Genomic DNA, 15,312 nt, shown 5'->3' on the forward strand with positions numbered 1-15,312 from the left:
TCGTTCAGGTCTCGTCGTCATCACACGCGTCTAGACATGTTACCTTATCGCATGGACCACGACCCGGTCCGACGTGACATCGATGAGGCCCTCCAGACTCAGACGAGCATAATCTGCGAATTCGCCGTTTGCTCGTTGCAGCACGCGAGAGTTCCCCGGTACGTCGACGCCCGATTGACGATTCTGCCTTCATTCGGAGATTGATGTCCGTGTGCGTGACAGAGGGGTTTTCTATCATCTCAACTATGTCCGAAAGCTCGGTTTCGAGGAAACTCCGGACTACGGCTTCCTACGAGAGCTGTTCGCCAAGGTGCTCAAGAACAACGGCGACATCGAAGACGGCGTTTACGACTGGAACCTGCTGAATGGTAAGGCTCATTTCCGCCCCGCCTCCCGGATGTACCCTGGAAGACCACCGCTGCTGCGACTGGCACATACCCCGACCTCACGATGTACTATGCTGCGGTACTACGACTGCGCACGCGCCGCCACCGCCGCCGCCATGGTCTACGACCACAACTACAACCAGCAGCAACAAGCAACCGCGCCTTCCGCCGACTTCCGGAGCCAGCTGGCCCAGCACGCGACCAACTACGGGAGCCATGCTGTCGATTACCCACCTGCCGTGGCCACGGGGTACGACGCTATGCAACACGCCGGCTACGAGAGCTGCGACAACCAAGAGCACATCCCGCGCGTGCAGTCCCCGAACCACACCTTCGCAGGCCCCAGTAACATGACCCCGCGCGCCACCTCGTGGAGCACCTCTCCGCCGCAAGTTTGAGAAGATGGATTCCACGACACGACGTTCAACGGCTTCGCGGTCAAGGATGAAGCGGCGGGGCCGGTGTACGAGCCAGGAGGAGCATGAGGCGGGTGGATGACCTCGACGACGCACCGGCGTACGCTGCTGGAAGCAGAGAAAGGGAGGCACGCTGAGGAGCGATACGATCAATGGGACAAGCCTGGATCACGGTGAGTGCATCTCCCTCACACCTCATGCAACCCATCGCATCCCCCGAGCAATACATATCTGTATTGGGGGTCACCATGTTCCCGCGGACCGCGTGAACACGGCGACCCCAGCTGCTCTATCATCGTCTACGTGAGAAGTGCATCTGTCATGGGTGCGAACATCACGGCTATCGGTGAATGCTTGCACCCGCGGCGGATGTTCTTCGGAAACGGGATGGGAACACAACGGCTTCGAACAAACACACGGCCGCAGTGCTCGCTGTTCAATCGTGGGCGGGCCTGGGGAGCAGCCATGTGGACAGCAGGGTATGCATGGGTTGTTAAGCGTGTCCCTGGATGCAGTCCCACTCGAGCGCAAGCTGACCAGGACCGTTATAGAAACGTTAGGTGCATAAAACCCCAGCCGGAGGGCCCTATCTTCATCGCACTCGGCCATGTCTGGTGAGCCACAGGTGAGCCATCCACCCGCCACACCCTTCACGACGAATGCCTCGCATGCTTCGCCACCGCGTCACCTCGCCCCTCGTGCCCCCGTTTACTCATGCGTAAACCCCCAGGCGTTGCGGCGGTCCCCGCGGCGGCCTCTGCCAGAGGCAAAGCTCTACGAAACTGGGGTCGACATGCGCTCGGAGCTCAAACGCGCCCGTAGCAACATGCGCAAGCTATTGAAGCAGAACAAGCGTGATAACGTCGAGCTTTCGGACCTGGAGGAACTCGACCCAGGCATATGCAGCGATGAAGATGACGGTGCGTATTAATGGCCACCATGCGAGCAATGCTTACGCCTCTGTCAGACTACAAGTCAGGCGACGAGACCTCAGAAGGGGCAGCCAACGAGTCACTCGAAGAAGGTGAGGTAGACGAACGGGACGCTACGCCACCACCCTTGACAGCACCATCCTCTCCTCCCCATCCCAACGACGATGGAGACGAGTCCCGCGAAGAAGGCGAGCTTGATGTGGGGGATCCTATGCCACCACGCTCAAGAACACCGCCGTCTCCCCCGAAACCTCCTTCTGCGAAGAGACAGCGTGCGACAAGTCGGACTCGTCGTACGTCTGACACGTTCATTATAAACCCCAACCATAGCCTCACTGCGCGTCCATTCTACGTAGCTGCCATTGTGTTAGCGCGAGCCTCAACATCGGTCACCACCACCGCTAATCCCCACGCTGCCCCACCCCCCGTTGTCGAAGCTGCGACCGACAAAAACAAGCGTCGAAACGAGCTCTACGCGGCGCGAAGGAGGAAGCAGGATGAGCGCAAGAGGGAGGAGAAGAAGACCACGGCCGTGCCGCACAACGCCCTGCCTGACCCGCCCAAGGGCCTCCGCTTTGTCCGGCGGTACATCAATGCCGACGAGACCGTCTTCGAAGAGGTCTCAGTCGCGGAGTACAAGGTGGAGAAGTATGGGTACCAAGCCCTCCACGACCCTGTCAAAACCAAGACACCCCCAACAGTCGAACAACTTGAAGACCGCGAGTACTCATTCCTCGACTGGGACGGACTGTAAGCTATGTTTCATACCGTGCACAAACCTAGTTGCTTACACTATACAGGCGGCTGTTCCGCGTTCTCGATCGAGACCGGCGTTCGGTGCTCACACTGATTCCTCCACCGTTGGATGACCCCTCATGGGAAAACGATCTGAATCAGCTTGGTGCCGACTTCATCGGCTACCGTGGTGGTAGCGATGGCCATGGCGGCCAAGGAAGGCGTGGTTTGTTCTCCACGTTTGGGTGTGGGATATCAATGGGGCCGGGCTCGACTGTGAGTGGGGCTCTGTGCCAACAATATACGACTCTGATCGCTCACACAGGCCCCCACCAGAATGGCAAAGAGGACGGTGTGGCAGCAAGCAGTAGAAGCACACCTCCTCGAAAACAAGTGCCTCAGGAGGGTGCTGGAGTGGCAGAGTGGTGAGTGCTGGCCCACATCACACATTACGAGAGACTGAAGGGGCTATCTACAGCGGGAATGGCGTCACACTATCCACTGGTGTGGTCGAGCCTTCGCAGCACCCTCATGCGCCTCCGCTGTTGGAATCTGCCCGCATACTTAGCAAGCTCGGTCGTACGGTACCAGCGCTTAGTCATCCCGTAGATAGCCGCCGCCCCTCGTCCCGCACTCGCCTCACGCGTTTGCCCTTCCCCACCACCTCGTTCTCCCCCGCGTCCGTCTGTACTCGCCTCCCGGTGCCCATAGGGACCAACCACGTCGTATCGATTGCATCTTATTCCTCGTCCGACCCCGACCGAGCCGCCGACTTCTAACACAAACGCGTACCCTTGCCCGGAGGTCATTCCGCGCCCGCGCCCGGCCTACTCGTTGTCCGCGCCCTCCGATCTCGACGATCCGAAGCCCCCTCCGACCCGCGATCACCCTTTCGACTTCCGACCCGTTCGCGACCCTCCGATCCCGCTTTCTCCCCGCCGATCTTCGACCCCCACACCTCCTATCGCAAGAATCGCCCCTCCATCTCCACCATGGCCCCGCACTTCTCCCGCCTCGAAGACAACAACTACCCCGAATGGCGCTTCTACATGGAAGCTCACCTCACGCGTCAAGGCGTCTTCGAAGTTGCGTCCGGTGCCCTCTCGCGTCCTCCGTTCGCCCCTGCGCACGTCGCCGTCAAGTCCTGGGACAAGAAAGACATGCAGGCTCGATCCGAGATTAACCTCATGCTCTCCCCCTCGCAGATCGGCCACGTCCAAGGTGCAACGACCTCGGCCGACATCTGGACTCGCCTCGAAGCTGTCCATCGCGCTCACGGATTCGGCACCCGCCTCGCTCGTCGCCGCGAGTTCTTCAACATGTCGAAGCAGCCTGACCAGGCCATGAACACGTGGATCTCCAGCGTCCGCAGAGCCGCATTCAATCTCAACGCAAGCGGAGCGAACGTCCCGGATGAAGACATCATCATCGTCCTGACGAAGGGCCTTCCCGAAGAGTACGACAGTCTTGTCGTCGCCCTCGACTCGACCCCCTCCGCGTCTCTCACCCTCGACTACGTCATTATCCGCCTCGTCAATGAGGAATCACGCAAGGCCCCATCGGAGGCATCCTCACCCTTGCCGTCCTCCGCCGTTGCTGCTGCCGCCCGCACGTTCACCCCCACTGCTCGCACGTTCGTCCCCGCTGCTCGTGCCGCTGCCACCGCCCCTGCTCCTGCTCCCACCGGTACTCCTCGTGGTCGAGTCCCGCTCTCGGAGATCACCTGTTACAACTGCAAGAACAAGGGCCACTACCAGCAGGACTGCCCGCATCCGCTCATCCCCTTCAAGGAGCGCGCCGCCTTCGCCATGGCACTCGGCCCATCGTACCCGTCGTCCCGGAGTGGTTCGGAGAGCCCCGTTGTGGCGTTCTCTTACTAGGTTTCATGGGACATTCGTACGTTTCGATTCTCGTTCCCCTCGCGCATTTTCTCGTTCCCCCTTCTCGCCTCCGTGCTCCCCTGTCGGCATGTTGTGGTTACTTTAGCCGGCCGTCATTGGCGTGCTCGACATCGTGATTCGCTTGCTCTCCTGAGGTTGTAGCTGGTCGCCCGCATCATCGTCTTGATCCCCTGTCCCCAATCCTCGTCACGTTGATTTTGTTTATTCGATTCTATGCCCCTGTCTCTCCTCGATCCAGCGTAAACCCCGATCCATCGTATCCGATCCAGCGTAACCGACCCATCGTACTCGAACCAGCGTAAACCGATCCATCGTCCTCGAACCAGCGTAACCGATTCAGCGTCTTCCTCGATCCTTCGTACTCGACCCATCGTCCTCGATCCCTCGTCCTCGACCCTTCGCATTTTGTACCACCGTCTTCCCCTCGATTTGTGCTCGTTATACGCCCTCGCTTGTGGGGGCCTGTTGGAATCTGCCCGCATACTTAGCAAGCTCGGTCGTACGGTACCAGCGCTTAGTCATCCCGTAGATAGCCGCCGCCCCTCGTCCCGCACTCGCCTCACGCGTTTGCCCTTCCCCACCACCTCGTTCTCCCCCGCGTCCGTCTGTACTCGCCTCCCGGTGCCCATAGGGACCAACCGCGTCGTATCGATTGCATCTTATTCCTCGTCCGACCCCGACCGAGCCGCCGACTTCTAACATCCGCTCCCATATGCCCGACCTGCGCTTCAACTTCCCAGGCTACACGATATACCCCGCGTTTTCTGTGAATGTCGGGCCACGCACGCTGTGTGTGGACCATCTCGATAGTCTTAACTATCCAGGTATCCCCTGCGCGGTGACGGCCCTCGGAAACTTCCTCCCCGACTTTGGAGGTCACATGTACCTCCCACAGCTCTCCCTCTACATACGATTTCCCCCAGGTTGTACGATTTACCTTTCTTCAGCCGCCCTCCGGCACGGGAACACCCAGACCCTCGAGGACGGCCGGGAGCGCTATTCAGTGACTCAGTACGTCTCAGGTGGTGTGGTGCGTTACGTGCAGGCCAACTTCCAGAAGGTTGGTCCGATGTCGGACGAGGAGAGGTATTTCATGGACGGCAACCCTGCAGATCGCTGGTTGGAGCAGATTGGTCGCTTCTCCACGCCTGAGACCCTGTTTGCTGACCGTTTGAAGCTGCTGCGCAAGCACCCTCGTTCCATTATCACCCAGGCTGTATAGATATTCTTTTTGCAATCCATACGTCGTTATCAAGCCCTTCTGTCCACGAGCATGAAGAAACATAACCAAAGGCCTCTGTGATCTCAGTGACACCACTGTACCAGTGTTAGGTCCAGCTAGACAACCAACGCGCACATGTGTGCACTGCTCCTTGGGTCTAGGCGCCCAGTGACTAAGCTGGAATCCTGGAAGAGCCGATCTGCTGCGTTTGGAGAAAGCGCCCAAGATCGGCTCTTCCAGCGGCTCAGCCATCACTACATTCTGGCTGCTGGCGTCAAGCTCTCCCCCCGTGGGAGGCTCGCTCTGAGCCGATTTTCCCAGCCCGGCTGACAGCCAAATGACCCGGCTGGCGCAGCCAGCCGAGCCGAGCCGAGCTATCGCAACACTAGGCCCGATGGCACGCCGGCTGACGCCTGCCGGCATCCTCCCTCTCACCCCCCGATCACGGGTTCTTCTGCTATGACGATACATTCCCATTGACTGCGACTACTTACATAAGAAATACTTGTATGTTATGCCTACCATAAGGTCCTACCTTCGAGGGCAATAAACAAGGATTCAAAAAAAAAAAAAAAAAAGTCCCTCTCGCCGCCATCGCCGCCTCATACCCGCACCTCGCCCGCCTCGAGCTCAACGCCTTCTCCGCGGCCGCACTCAACTACCGCGTCCTGTACCCCAAGAAGCCCATCCGACCCCCGATCGCACGCCTGCGGGAGCGCGTGGACCTCAGCGAGCTGCTCGCGCCCCTCGCGCCCATCCACAGCCTCTCCGCGCTGCGCATCACCGTGACGCACTTCGTCTGCGGGTACGGCGCCGGGGACCTCGCCGCCATCGCCGCGGCGTGGCCTGCGCTCACCGAGTTCGCGTTCGCGATCGACGGCCCCGGGGAGTGCCGCGACACGGCGGCGGGATTGCTGCGGCTCGCGGACCTCGCGCGAGGGTGCCCAGGGCTGCGCGTGCTGCACCTCCCTCACGTCGTGTGCGTCCGGGACAGTCTGGACGCCGCGCTCGCGACCGTCGTGCCCCACCACGCGCTGCGTGATCTGAACCTGGGAGTCATCAAGCCGGCGAGCAGAGGGTTTGACGAACGGGAGATTCGGGAGTTCCTCCGGGCGTTGTTTCCAAATGTGGTATATGTAGTCCTCCGCCAGGCCCGGTACTAGGGTGCGAGGCTCGGAGGTCCTGTTTCCGTTCATGGTTCTGCGGACACGTACTGCAAGGAGTGATGGTGCTCTGGTTGTAGTATCCGAGATCTAAGTTACATGCATGTGTACCGCTACAACATATGTTCATGGCTTCTTCGTCCTGCAGACTTCACACGAGTCAAAGCCGGACGAGAATACACCAGCATATCACTCACCTGAGCTCATACCCACGCGCGCGCGGTCTTGAGGACCTCCATCAGCTTTCCTTCCCGGCTCTCCGGGTCCGTTCCCAGCTCGCTCATGTACTCCCACCGCGCGGTCTCCGGCAAGCTCATGAGGATGCTCTCGATGCGCGCGCCGGGCGTCACCAGCCCGAACTTGGTCCCGCGGTCGTAGACGAGGTTGAACTCGACGTACCGGCCGCGGCGGAGGAGCTGCCAGCGGCGCTCGTGCTCCGTGCTCGGCATGCGGCACCGGCGCTCGAGCACCGGCACGAACGACGGGACGAACGCGTCGCCCGCCGCGCGCACGAACGCGAAGATCTCGTCGGCCGTCTTGGGGCGCGCGGCGCCATCCGCGAGGCGCTTGTGCGGCTCGGCGCAGAGGTCGTCGAAGAAGATGCCGCCGACGCCGCGCGACTCGCCGCGGTGGGGGATGAAGAAGTACTCGTCGCACCAGGCTTTGAAGGTGGGGAAGACGTCCGCGCCGTGCGCGTCGCACGCGGCCTTGAGCGTCTTGTGGAAGTGCACCGCGTCCTCCTCGTACAGGTACGAGGGCGTGAGGTCCGCGCCACCGCCGAACCACCAGGCGACGAGGTCGCCCGGCTGGCCGGCCTCGCGCTGGGCGTCCGTGGGCTCCTTGGTGATCTCGAAGTAGCGGTAGTTGGCGTGCACGGTCGGCGCGTGCGGGCTGCGCGGGTGGATGACGAGGGAGATGCCGGCGGCGAAGAAGGGGACGGAGGTCTGGATGTCGGGGATGGAGGAGTGATCGGCGCGCATCTGCTTGATGGCGGGAGGAGGGAGGGTGCCGTGGACGACGGAGATGTTCACGCCCGCCTTCTCGAGTACGGTGTGCTGGGGCGCGACGCCGTCGGGCGGGGTGGGGACGGCGAAAACGCATGAGAGGCCGCGGCCGCCTTGCGCGCGGAGCCACGAGTCGCGCTTGAAGGCCGGGGCGTTGGGGTCGACCTTCTCGAGGGCCGCGACAATCTCGTCTTGGAGGTTGGAGATGTACTCCTCGACGCGCTGGCGCATGGGGGTGGACATGGTGGGGATGGTGGTGGTGAGAGGACAAGTTGAGTACTTCCCAGCGAGACCGCGGTCTGCGCGAGCGAGGCCACACAGCCTGGGAAACTAGACGCGCCTGGAGCCTGGGCGGAAGCGCGCGCACACGACACAGCGCTCTCGCCTGCAGCCTTGTTGGCCTTTGTCCAGGACCTGCTGCTCGACGCATCTGGCTGGGACGACAACGGCTCCTTCTATCTGCAATACCACTTGTTCTTGATACCCGTGCTTCTTTTTCCTTGTCTCTTTATAAAACTTGTGCTCTCTCCTCAGTTTCACTCTCGTCCACATCTCCACAACTTTGCGCTACGCCCCCCTTATGAATGCCTTCAAGTACAAGATTGATTTTGGATTATCCAGAATGGACGGGGTCATACTGTCCCTTGTTATTATAATCACCACTGCTATCATTTTCTACGTGAGTACCCAGACGCATATATCGACATGGTTTTGAACTTCTGTTCCGCAGTATGCTATCTCGTTCACTCGCCAGGAAAATTTGCATTCGCTTGCTTTGGAAAGCCCGAAATCTGCACTCGATCGTGGTGGACGGGCTTCGGATGCGGTCGAAAACCGGGAGGAGGTAGTGGACCATGGCGAATCACTGGCGACGGTACGTGGTGCATTGATGCCTCTGTAAACTCCCTTCCAATACCCTACAACAGGGATCATCTCCTTCTTCACTTCATGAGTGTGACATTATGGACCAAGCCAGCGACAACGTAGAGCGGCTTGCCGTATCAACTCGAGCGTTGACCCCAGCCAAGGCCGAACAAGACATGCTTGGCGGGACTGCAACGATGGAGCCAGCTGCGCCCTCATCCCCGCAAGCAGATGCAGATGCGATGCAGTTCGTCGAGGAACCTCTTTCAGAACCCGCCGGTGTGACTGCAACGAGCCTAGCACCACAAGTGCCTTCAGAACCTGAAGGCTCTCGATCACCGTCGCCCACCCAAATAGGCGAGTCCAACACTCATGAGTCCCCAGCTTCTATGCAAGATATGGGCGATACACCGTCTTCAGAGGGCACTTGGATGGAAGATACGCCTACTCACAAGAACTTGCACGCTGTCGAAGAAACCCAATCGTCTCATTCGCCTTCACATGCAAGCACATCGGGGCTCGCACCCGATCAGCTCCCAGCCCTCCTGGACCACGCGCCCTCTAATCCTGCCTCTACTCCATCGGACGCTCCTTCTGTTGCCGAAGCTCTTGCTATCGCAGTTGAAGAGGAAACACCGAAACCTCCGATAGACTTGGATGCATCTTATCTCGATGCTTCCGTTCCCTTTCTCCTACAATCTGCCCTGGTTTCTCGTAGTGAAGCGCTTACCCCGGGTCTGCGCAGGCTGTCCGGACGGGGCATACATATCCTAGGTCTTGAGCAGAGCGAATCTGAAGATTGGACTTCAGTCAACCACGAAGATGCTCCAACGCCACGCGTAGTGACCCCCAGCCCCTCATCTCCTTCCGCAATCAATACCGCCTCTCCGGCAACTGCATCCGATGACGACGCACAAGCTGGGCCCGGGCATGAACACCTCGAGCAAGAAGGCGTCCATGATGGGTTCGGAACCCACCGTGGCGACGACCTCGCGGCCTCAGGCGTGCTCCTTACCCAGAGCGCCTACACCCTTCCTCTCCCTCCCAGCCCAGAGAACTCGACCCCCTCGCCCTCTCCCACCTCCTCACGCCTCTCGCGACGCGTCGGCGATCGCCTCCCCTCGCCACTCGCCGCCACATCTGGCATCGTGGAGGGCCCTACTACCACCGGCGCGGGAGAGGAAACATTTTCACCAATCTCTCCGACGCTGTCTGCGACATCGTCTTCATCCTCCTCGTCGACGCGCGTGCGTGTGCACACTCCCGATCACCCTGACTGGGCAGTCGCGCCGAGCGCCAGTGCCGACCTCGTTACAAGTACGGCCGGGATTCCAGAGAAGAGCACCAGTCCTGCAAGTCCAGGGAAGAGGAGGCGCGCGCGTCGCGTGCGGTCGTCACGGTGAGCTCGAGTTCGGAGCGGTCGGGGAGTGGCATTTGTGGGTGGATAGGCTGGCACATAGATCTTACTGCTTTATATTTCTCGTGTTCTTGTACGGTTCTTGGATTATTGTCCACACTATGCACTTATCTCTTCTCTGATCTCATATGTGAGCGTGCTGAACCCGATGTTGCCACGCTACGTGAATGTGTGGCCTCGTATTTACATAGTGACATGCAGCAAACAAAACGCCAATTGATGGACTAATAGGCGGACTAACTCAGTAATTAATTATAACAGCGTGACGAGATCACGTGGATGTGACACCCGTATGCAGTGGCGCGTCCGACTCGCAGCTCCCAACTTGTTTCGACTGCCTTGATTCCTTCCCTCGCCACATCCACCTCTCCCCTCTACGCGGTTGACCATGAGCGTGAGCACCTCCACGCCGCTTTCTTTGTCTTCTGCTCACACCTCTGCAGGTCCCTATGGAGGAAGACGTCCTCAGCGACGTTGTACCCAGTAATATTGTCTCCCGCCAGGTGAGCTTATGTCGCGCAGTGCTGCCATGTGCCTGCAACTCACTCAAGCTGCTTGACAGCAGAGCGAGGGCGGCGAAAGCGAGTATGACGGAGATGCAGGGGAGGAAATGGAGGTCGACGAGCTGCAGAGCGAAGGCGAGAAGGTGCGTCTATCTCTCCTAGAGACCCTTTCTTTCCCCCACGCTCCGTCGGACCGCGTTCTTCGCGCGTCATATCATCCCTGCGGTGTATGTGCACCTGTATGGGCTTCTTGGGCGTGACAAACACGCGTTTTGCTCGTGGGCGGGGGTACGGGGGTTTGTGGGCGGGCATGCACGCTTACTTCCCCCACTCTTCCAGGACGGCCCTGCTTCTCCTGCGAAGGCCGCGAAGATGCAGGCAACACAGGAGAGGGCGAAGAAGAAACAGAAGCGGATAGCGGAGGACGCGGAGCTGGCGGCGAAACGGCAGGTTATGGATAAAGCCAAGGTGGGTGATCATTTACTTCAGCGAACCCTGCAAGCTCTCGTCGGGCGAATATCTCCCTCCGAATGGGAAGTAATGCTGGCCACAAGGGGAGGGTCGTTCGGGTGTTCGTTAGGGGCGCGATAAGGCGCGCCATTGCCTCGTCACTGCTCTTCGAGCGGGAAGGTGGCGCCGACCGCTCTGTGTAGAGAGCTCATGCCGACCCTCGCTCTCGGACATCCTTTGAACAAGTTTTACAATGCTCACGCGGTGGAACGCTAGATTTCGGACGCAGTGAAGCGGTATTCCTACCTTTTGGGCCAAACGGATCTCTTCAAGCATTTCGTTGACATCAAGGTGCGTCTCATTCGGTCGAATTCATGCTTTAGTGCTTGCCACTTATGGCTTCACGCAGAAAGCTCGCGATCCAGAGTATGCTGCGCTGCTCGACGCTCAACCGAAGCCGAAGGGACGTGGACGGAAAAAGGCAACGTAAGTCTCCGTGCTGCTCTCGCCGCGTCTCTCTCCCCTCACTCGCACACCAGCGACAAAGTCGCGCGCCATCGAAAGTCGGAGAAGGAAGAGGACGAGGAGATGCTCAAGGATGGTGAGCTGGCGGCCGACGGCAACGACCAGCCTTACGTTTTCGAAGAATCCCCGAGCTGTATGTCCTGCGGTTATGTCACGTGATCACAAGCTCACAGAATCGTCTAGACGTTCACGGAACAATGCGCCCGTACCAGCTGCAAGGCCTCAACTGGATGGTGTCTCTACACCATAATGGCCTCAATGGTATCCTCGCCGACGAGATGGTGAGTTCGCCCGTCTCCTCTTTGCGTTCCGTCTGACTCCCTCTAGGGTTTGGGCAAAACCCTGCAAACCATTTCCTTCATTTCGTATCTTCGTCACTACCGCAACACCGCAGGCCCGCACTTGGTTGTTGTACCGAAGTCAACTCTACAGAACTGGGCGCGCGAGTTTGAGAGGTGGACACCAGACGTCAGCACGGTCCTCCTCACAGGCAGCAAGGAAGAGCGCGCGGAGGTCATCTCGACGCGTCTTCTGCCCCAAGACTTCGACGTGCTCATCACCTCGTACGAGGTCTGTCTGATTGAAAAGAGCGCGCTCAAGAAGTTCTCTTTCGAGTACATCGTCATCGACGAAGCGCACCGCATCAAGAATGTCGACTCGATCCTCTCGCAGATCGTCCGCTCCTTCCTGTCGCGCGGACGCCTGCTCATCACGGGAACACCACTGCAGAACAACATGAAGGAGCTCTTCGCACTGCTCAACTTCATCTGCCCCGAGATCTTCTCGGACTACGCCGACCTGGACAGCTTCTTGCACAAGGACGAATCCGATGCGGAAGACGACGAGGAGAAGAGCAAGAAGGTTGTCGAGGCGCTGCACAAAATCCTCCGGCCGTTCTTGCTGCGTCGTGTCAAGAGCGACGTTGAGAAGAGCCTTCTTCCTAGTAAGTAAGCCACCTTGTGGTCCACCTCCCGCCGCTCATCGTCCCAACAGAGAAGGAGATCAACATCTACGTTGGTTTGACCGAGATGCAGCGCAAATGGTACCGGTCGGTGCTCGAGAAGGACATCGACGCCGTCAATGGCCTGACTGGCAAGAAGGAGGGCAAGACACGGCTCATGAACATCGTGATGCAACTGCGCAAAGTCACCTGCCACCCGTACCTCTTCGACGGCGCGGAGCCCGGACCGCCATACACCACTGACGAGCACCTAGTCGACAACTGCGGCAAGATGGTCATTCTGGACAAGCTGCTGCAGAACATGAAGGCGAAGGGCTCGCGCGTGCTCATCTTCAGCCAGATGAGCCGCATGCTCGACATCCTGGAGGACTACTGTCTCTTCCGCCAGTACAGTACGTCCCCCGTGCTCCTCACGCTTTTCCGACCCTGACGAGACCCATCGCAGAGTACTGCCGTATCGATGGTGGGACCGCCCACGAGGACCGTATCCTCGCGATCGACGAGTACAACAAGCCGGACAGCGAGAAGTTCATCTTCCTGCTCACTACCCGCGCAGGTGGGCTCGGCATCAACTTGACGACGGCCGACATCGTCGTGCTGTACGACAGTGACTGGAACCCGCAGGCGGACCTGCAGGCGATGGACCGCGCGCACCGTATCGGGCAGACGAAGCAGGTGTACGTCTTCCGGTTCATCACCGAGGGCAGTGTTGAGGAGCGGATGCTGGAGCGCGCGGCGCAGAAGCTGCGGCTGGACCAACTGGTCATCCAGCAGGGTCGTACGCAAGCGACCAAGGGTGCGTTCGTCCCTAGTCAAATCGTGTATACACATTGACGCTCTGCAACAACAGCTGCGAACAAGGAGGAGTTACTTGAGATGATTGCGCACGGCGCCGAGCACATCGTGAACTCAGGAGAGGAGTGAGTACTAGCTGATTCCTGCTCCGTCTCCGGCGCCTAAATCTACGTCCAGCCTGATGGTCAACGAAGACATCGACGAGATCATCCAGCGCGGCGAGCAGCGCACGCAGCAGCTGAACAGCAAGTACGAGGGCCTCTCGTTCGAGGACCTGAGCAACTTCAAGTCCGAGGCCTCGGTGCAGCAGTGGGAGGGCGAGGACTTCCGCGGGAACCGCAAGACGCTGCAGTTCAACCCGCTCGCGCTCTCAAAGCGCGAGCGGAAGCTCAACTACTCGGTCGACAGCTACTTCAAGGAGACCATGCGCGCCGGGCCGTCCAAGACGGACAAACCGGCGAAGATCCCCAGGGCTCCGAAGCAGATTCAGATGTGCGTGCGCGTTCGTTTGACGTGTGGTGGGAACTGTGAGCGCTGACGTGGCGTGTGTGCTTGCAGGCAGGACTTCCAGTTCTTCCCGCCGAGGCTGGCGGAGCTGCAGGAGCAGGAGCTCGCTGCGCACAAGCGAGCGAACGACATCCCCGCGCTCACGCGCGAGCCTGCAGGTCCCGAAGACACCCCCGAGGTGCTTGAGGAGGAGCGGATGGCAGCGCAGGAATACATCGACAACGGTAAGTGATGACGTCATCGATTTTGAGGGACTGCTGGCTGAACTTGGGCGGTTTGCGCAGCTGAGCCGTTGACGGAGGAGCAAATGGAGGAGAAGGACGAGCTTGTCGCCCAAGGGTTTGAGGAGTGGAGTCGGCGAGACTTCCAGCAGTTCGTACGCGCGCTCGAGACATACGGCTGGTGCGTGCGAGTCCTTCTATGTTGGAGCACCAGTGGCTGACGTGTCGGGCAGGACGGACGACTACGAGCTGCTCGCGTCAGAAATCCAGGACAAGAATGCGGACGACGTCGAAGTCTACTACCCCGTGTTCAAAAAGAAGTGGAAGGAACTCTCCGAGTACCCCCGCATCAAGGCGCGCATCGAGGAAGGCGAGGCGAAGCGGAACAAGCGCTCAAATCTCGAGGCGCTGCTTGCGAAGAAGATCTCGTCGGTGCGGTACCCGATGCAGGAGCTTGAGCTCAACTACCCGACGACGAAGGGCAAGGTGTACTCGGAAGAGGAGGACCGGTATCTGCTCTGCCGACTCAACTACTACGGCATGCAGCTCGAGGACGTGTATGAGCGGATCAAGAAGGACATCTCGGAGTTTCCCGTGTTCCGCTTCGACTGGTTCTTCAAGAGCCGGAGCCCGCAGGAGCTGCAGCGGCGGTGCAACACGCTGCTCGGTATGATCGAGAAGGAGCAGGAGGGGAAGGCGGCGGAGGAGGTCAAGCCTGCGCGCGGTCAGAAGGGCAAGGTACGTTGACGGCATGACTTGGGTTCGGTCGGCGATGGCTGACGGAGCGCGGCTTTACAGAAGCGCGGGATCGAGCAGCTCCAGGAGGCAGACAAGGTGGAGGCTTCGCGGTCTTCGACGCCGACGAGCACGACGGCGTCAGGAAAGCGCGGGCCCAAGAAGCGCAAAACGTAGTCTTGAGTCTCAGGTGTCGCCCCCCGCGCTCGGTCTCTGGTGGTGCGTTTGTTTCGTGCATCGTGTAAGCATAGATGTTCCGTGCGTATCATATGTAGATTGCGGATCTTTTCCCTTCCCGCCTAATTCGCATTGCTCTTTGGATACATGCATTCCCCCGCGCCGTCAGAGGCTGCGCGGCGCCTCGATGTGGTCTGACAAAATAATATGCCTCAGTCCATGATACACTCGAGCGATTTACTTCAACAGGTCGGTCGCGCGGGCACAGACGGCACCGAGAGCGGGGTAATCACGGCGGTGGGCGTGAGCGACGCAGCATGGTCAGATCTCAGACTTGGTACGTGCGGCGATCAAATGTGCACCGGAACAAACTCTGACTATAGTTACGGGCAGAGAGC

At 59.5% G+C, this 15,312-nt stretch overlaps 5 protein-coding genes across 5 annotated transcripts; 4 read left to right on the top strand and 1 right to left on the bottom strand.

Annotated features, from left to right (window-relative positions):
* Positions 1-51: 51 nt before the first annotated feature.
* BXZ73DRAFT_106395 (uncharacterized protein) lies at positions 52-784 on the top strand (the record flags this gene model as incomplete). Its single annotated transcript, XM_048016617.1, has 2 exons — positions 52-158; positions 223-784. The coding sequence occupies 2 exons, from the start codon at positions 52-54 to the stop codon at positions 782-784; spliced, it is 669 nt and encodes a 222-aa protein (XP_047872729.1).
* A 625-nt stretch (positions 785-1,409) lies between these two features.
* On the top strand, positions 1,410-2,488 carry BXZ73DRAFT_81501 (uncharacterized protein; the record flags this gene model as incomplete). Its single annotated transcript, XM_048023515.1, has 4 exons — positions 1,410-1,427; positions 1,533-1,722; positions 1,770-2,027; positions 2,091-2,488. The coding sequence occupies 4 exons, from the start codon at positions 1,410-1,412 to the stop codon at positions 2,486-2,488; spliced, it is 864 nt and encodes a 287-aa protein (XP_047872730.1).
* A 2,573-nt stretch (positions 2,489-5,061) lies between these two features.
* Positions 5,062-5,592, top strand: BXZ73DRAFT_54655 (uncharacterized protein; the record flags this gene model as incomplete). The annotated part of the gene is made up of 1 exon (XM_048021206.1): positions 5,062-5,592. A coding segment is annotated over one exon (531 nt), but the record flags the coding sequence as incomplete, so codon positions are not given.
* Positions 5,593-6,958: 1,366 nt separating this feature from the next.
* Positions 6,959-7,990, bottom strand: BXZ73DRAFT_54638 (Coproporphyrinogen oxidase; the record flags this gene model as incomplete). The annotated part of the gene is made up of 1 exon (XM_048021203.1): positions 6,959-7,990. The coding sequence occupies one exon, from the start codon at positions 7,988-7,990 to the stop codon at positions 6,959-6,961; it is 1,032 nt and encodes a 343-aa protein (XP_047872732.1).
* A 2,925-nt stretch (positions 7,991-10,915) lies between these two features.
* BXZ73DRAFT_54632 (SNF2 family DNA-dependent ATPase) lies at positions 10,916-14,914 on the top strand (the record flags this gene model as incomplete). Its single annotated transcript, XM_048021202.1, has 14 exons — positions 10,916-11,011; positions 11,270-11,344; positions 11,403-11,479; positions 11,533-11,651; positions 11,702-11,799; positions 11,846-12,461; positions 12,512-12,871; positions 12,925-13,275; positions 13,330-13,399; positions 13,452-13,766; positions 13,833-14,005; positions 14,066-14,183; positions 14,236-14,740; positions 14,801-14,914. 14 exons carry the CDS (start codon positions 10,916-10,918, stop codon positions 14,912-14,914), a joined length of 3,087 nt encoding a protein of 1,028 aa, XP_047872733.1.
* Positions 14,915-15,312: the final 398 nt, after the last annotated feature.

Source organism: Epithele typhae (assembly GCF_022376455.1).
Source record: "Epithele typhae strain CBS 203.58 chromosome Unknown BXZ73scaffold_82, whole genome shotgun sequence".
NCBI lineage: Eukaryota > Fungi > Basidiomycota > Agaricomycetes > Polyporales > Epitheliaceae > Epithele > Epithele typhae.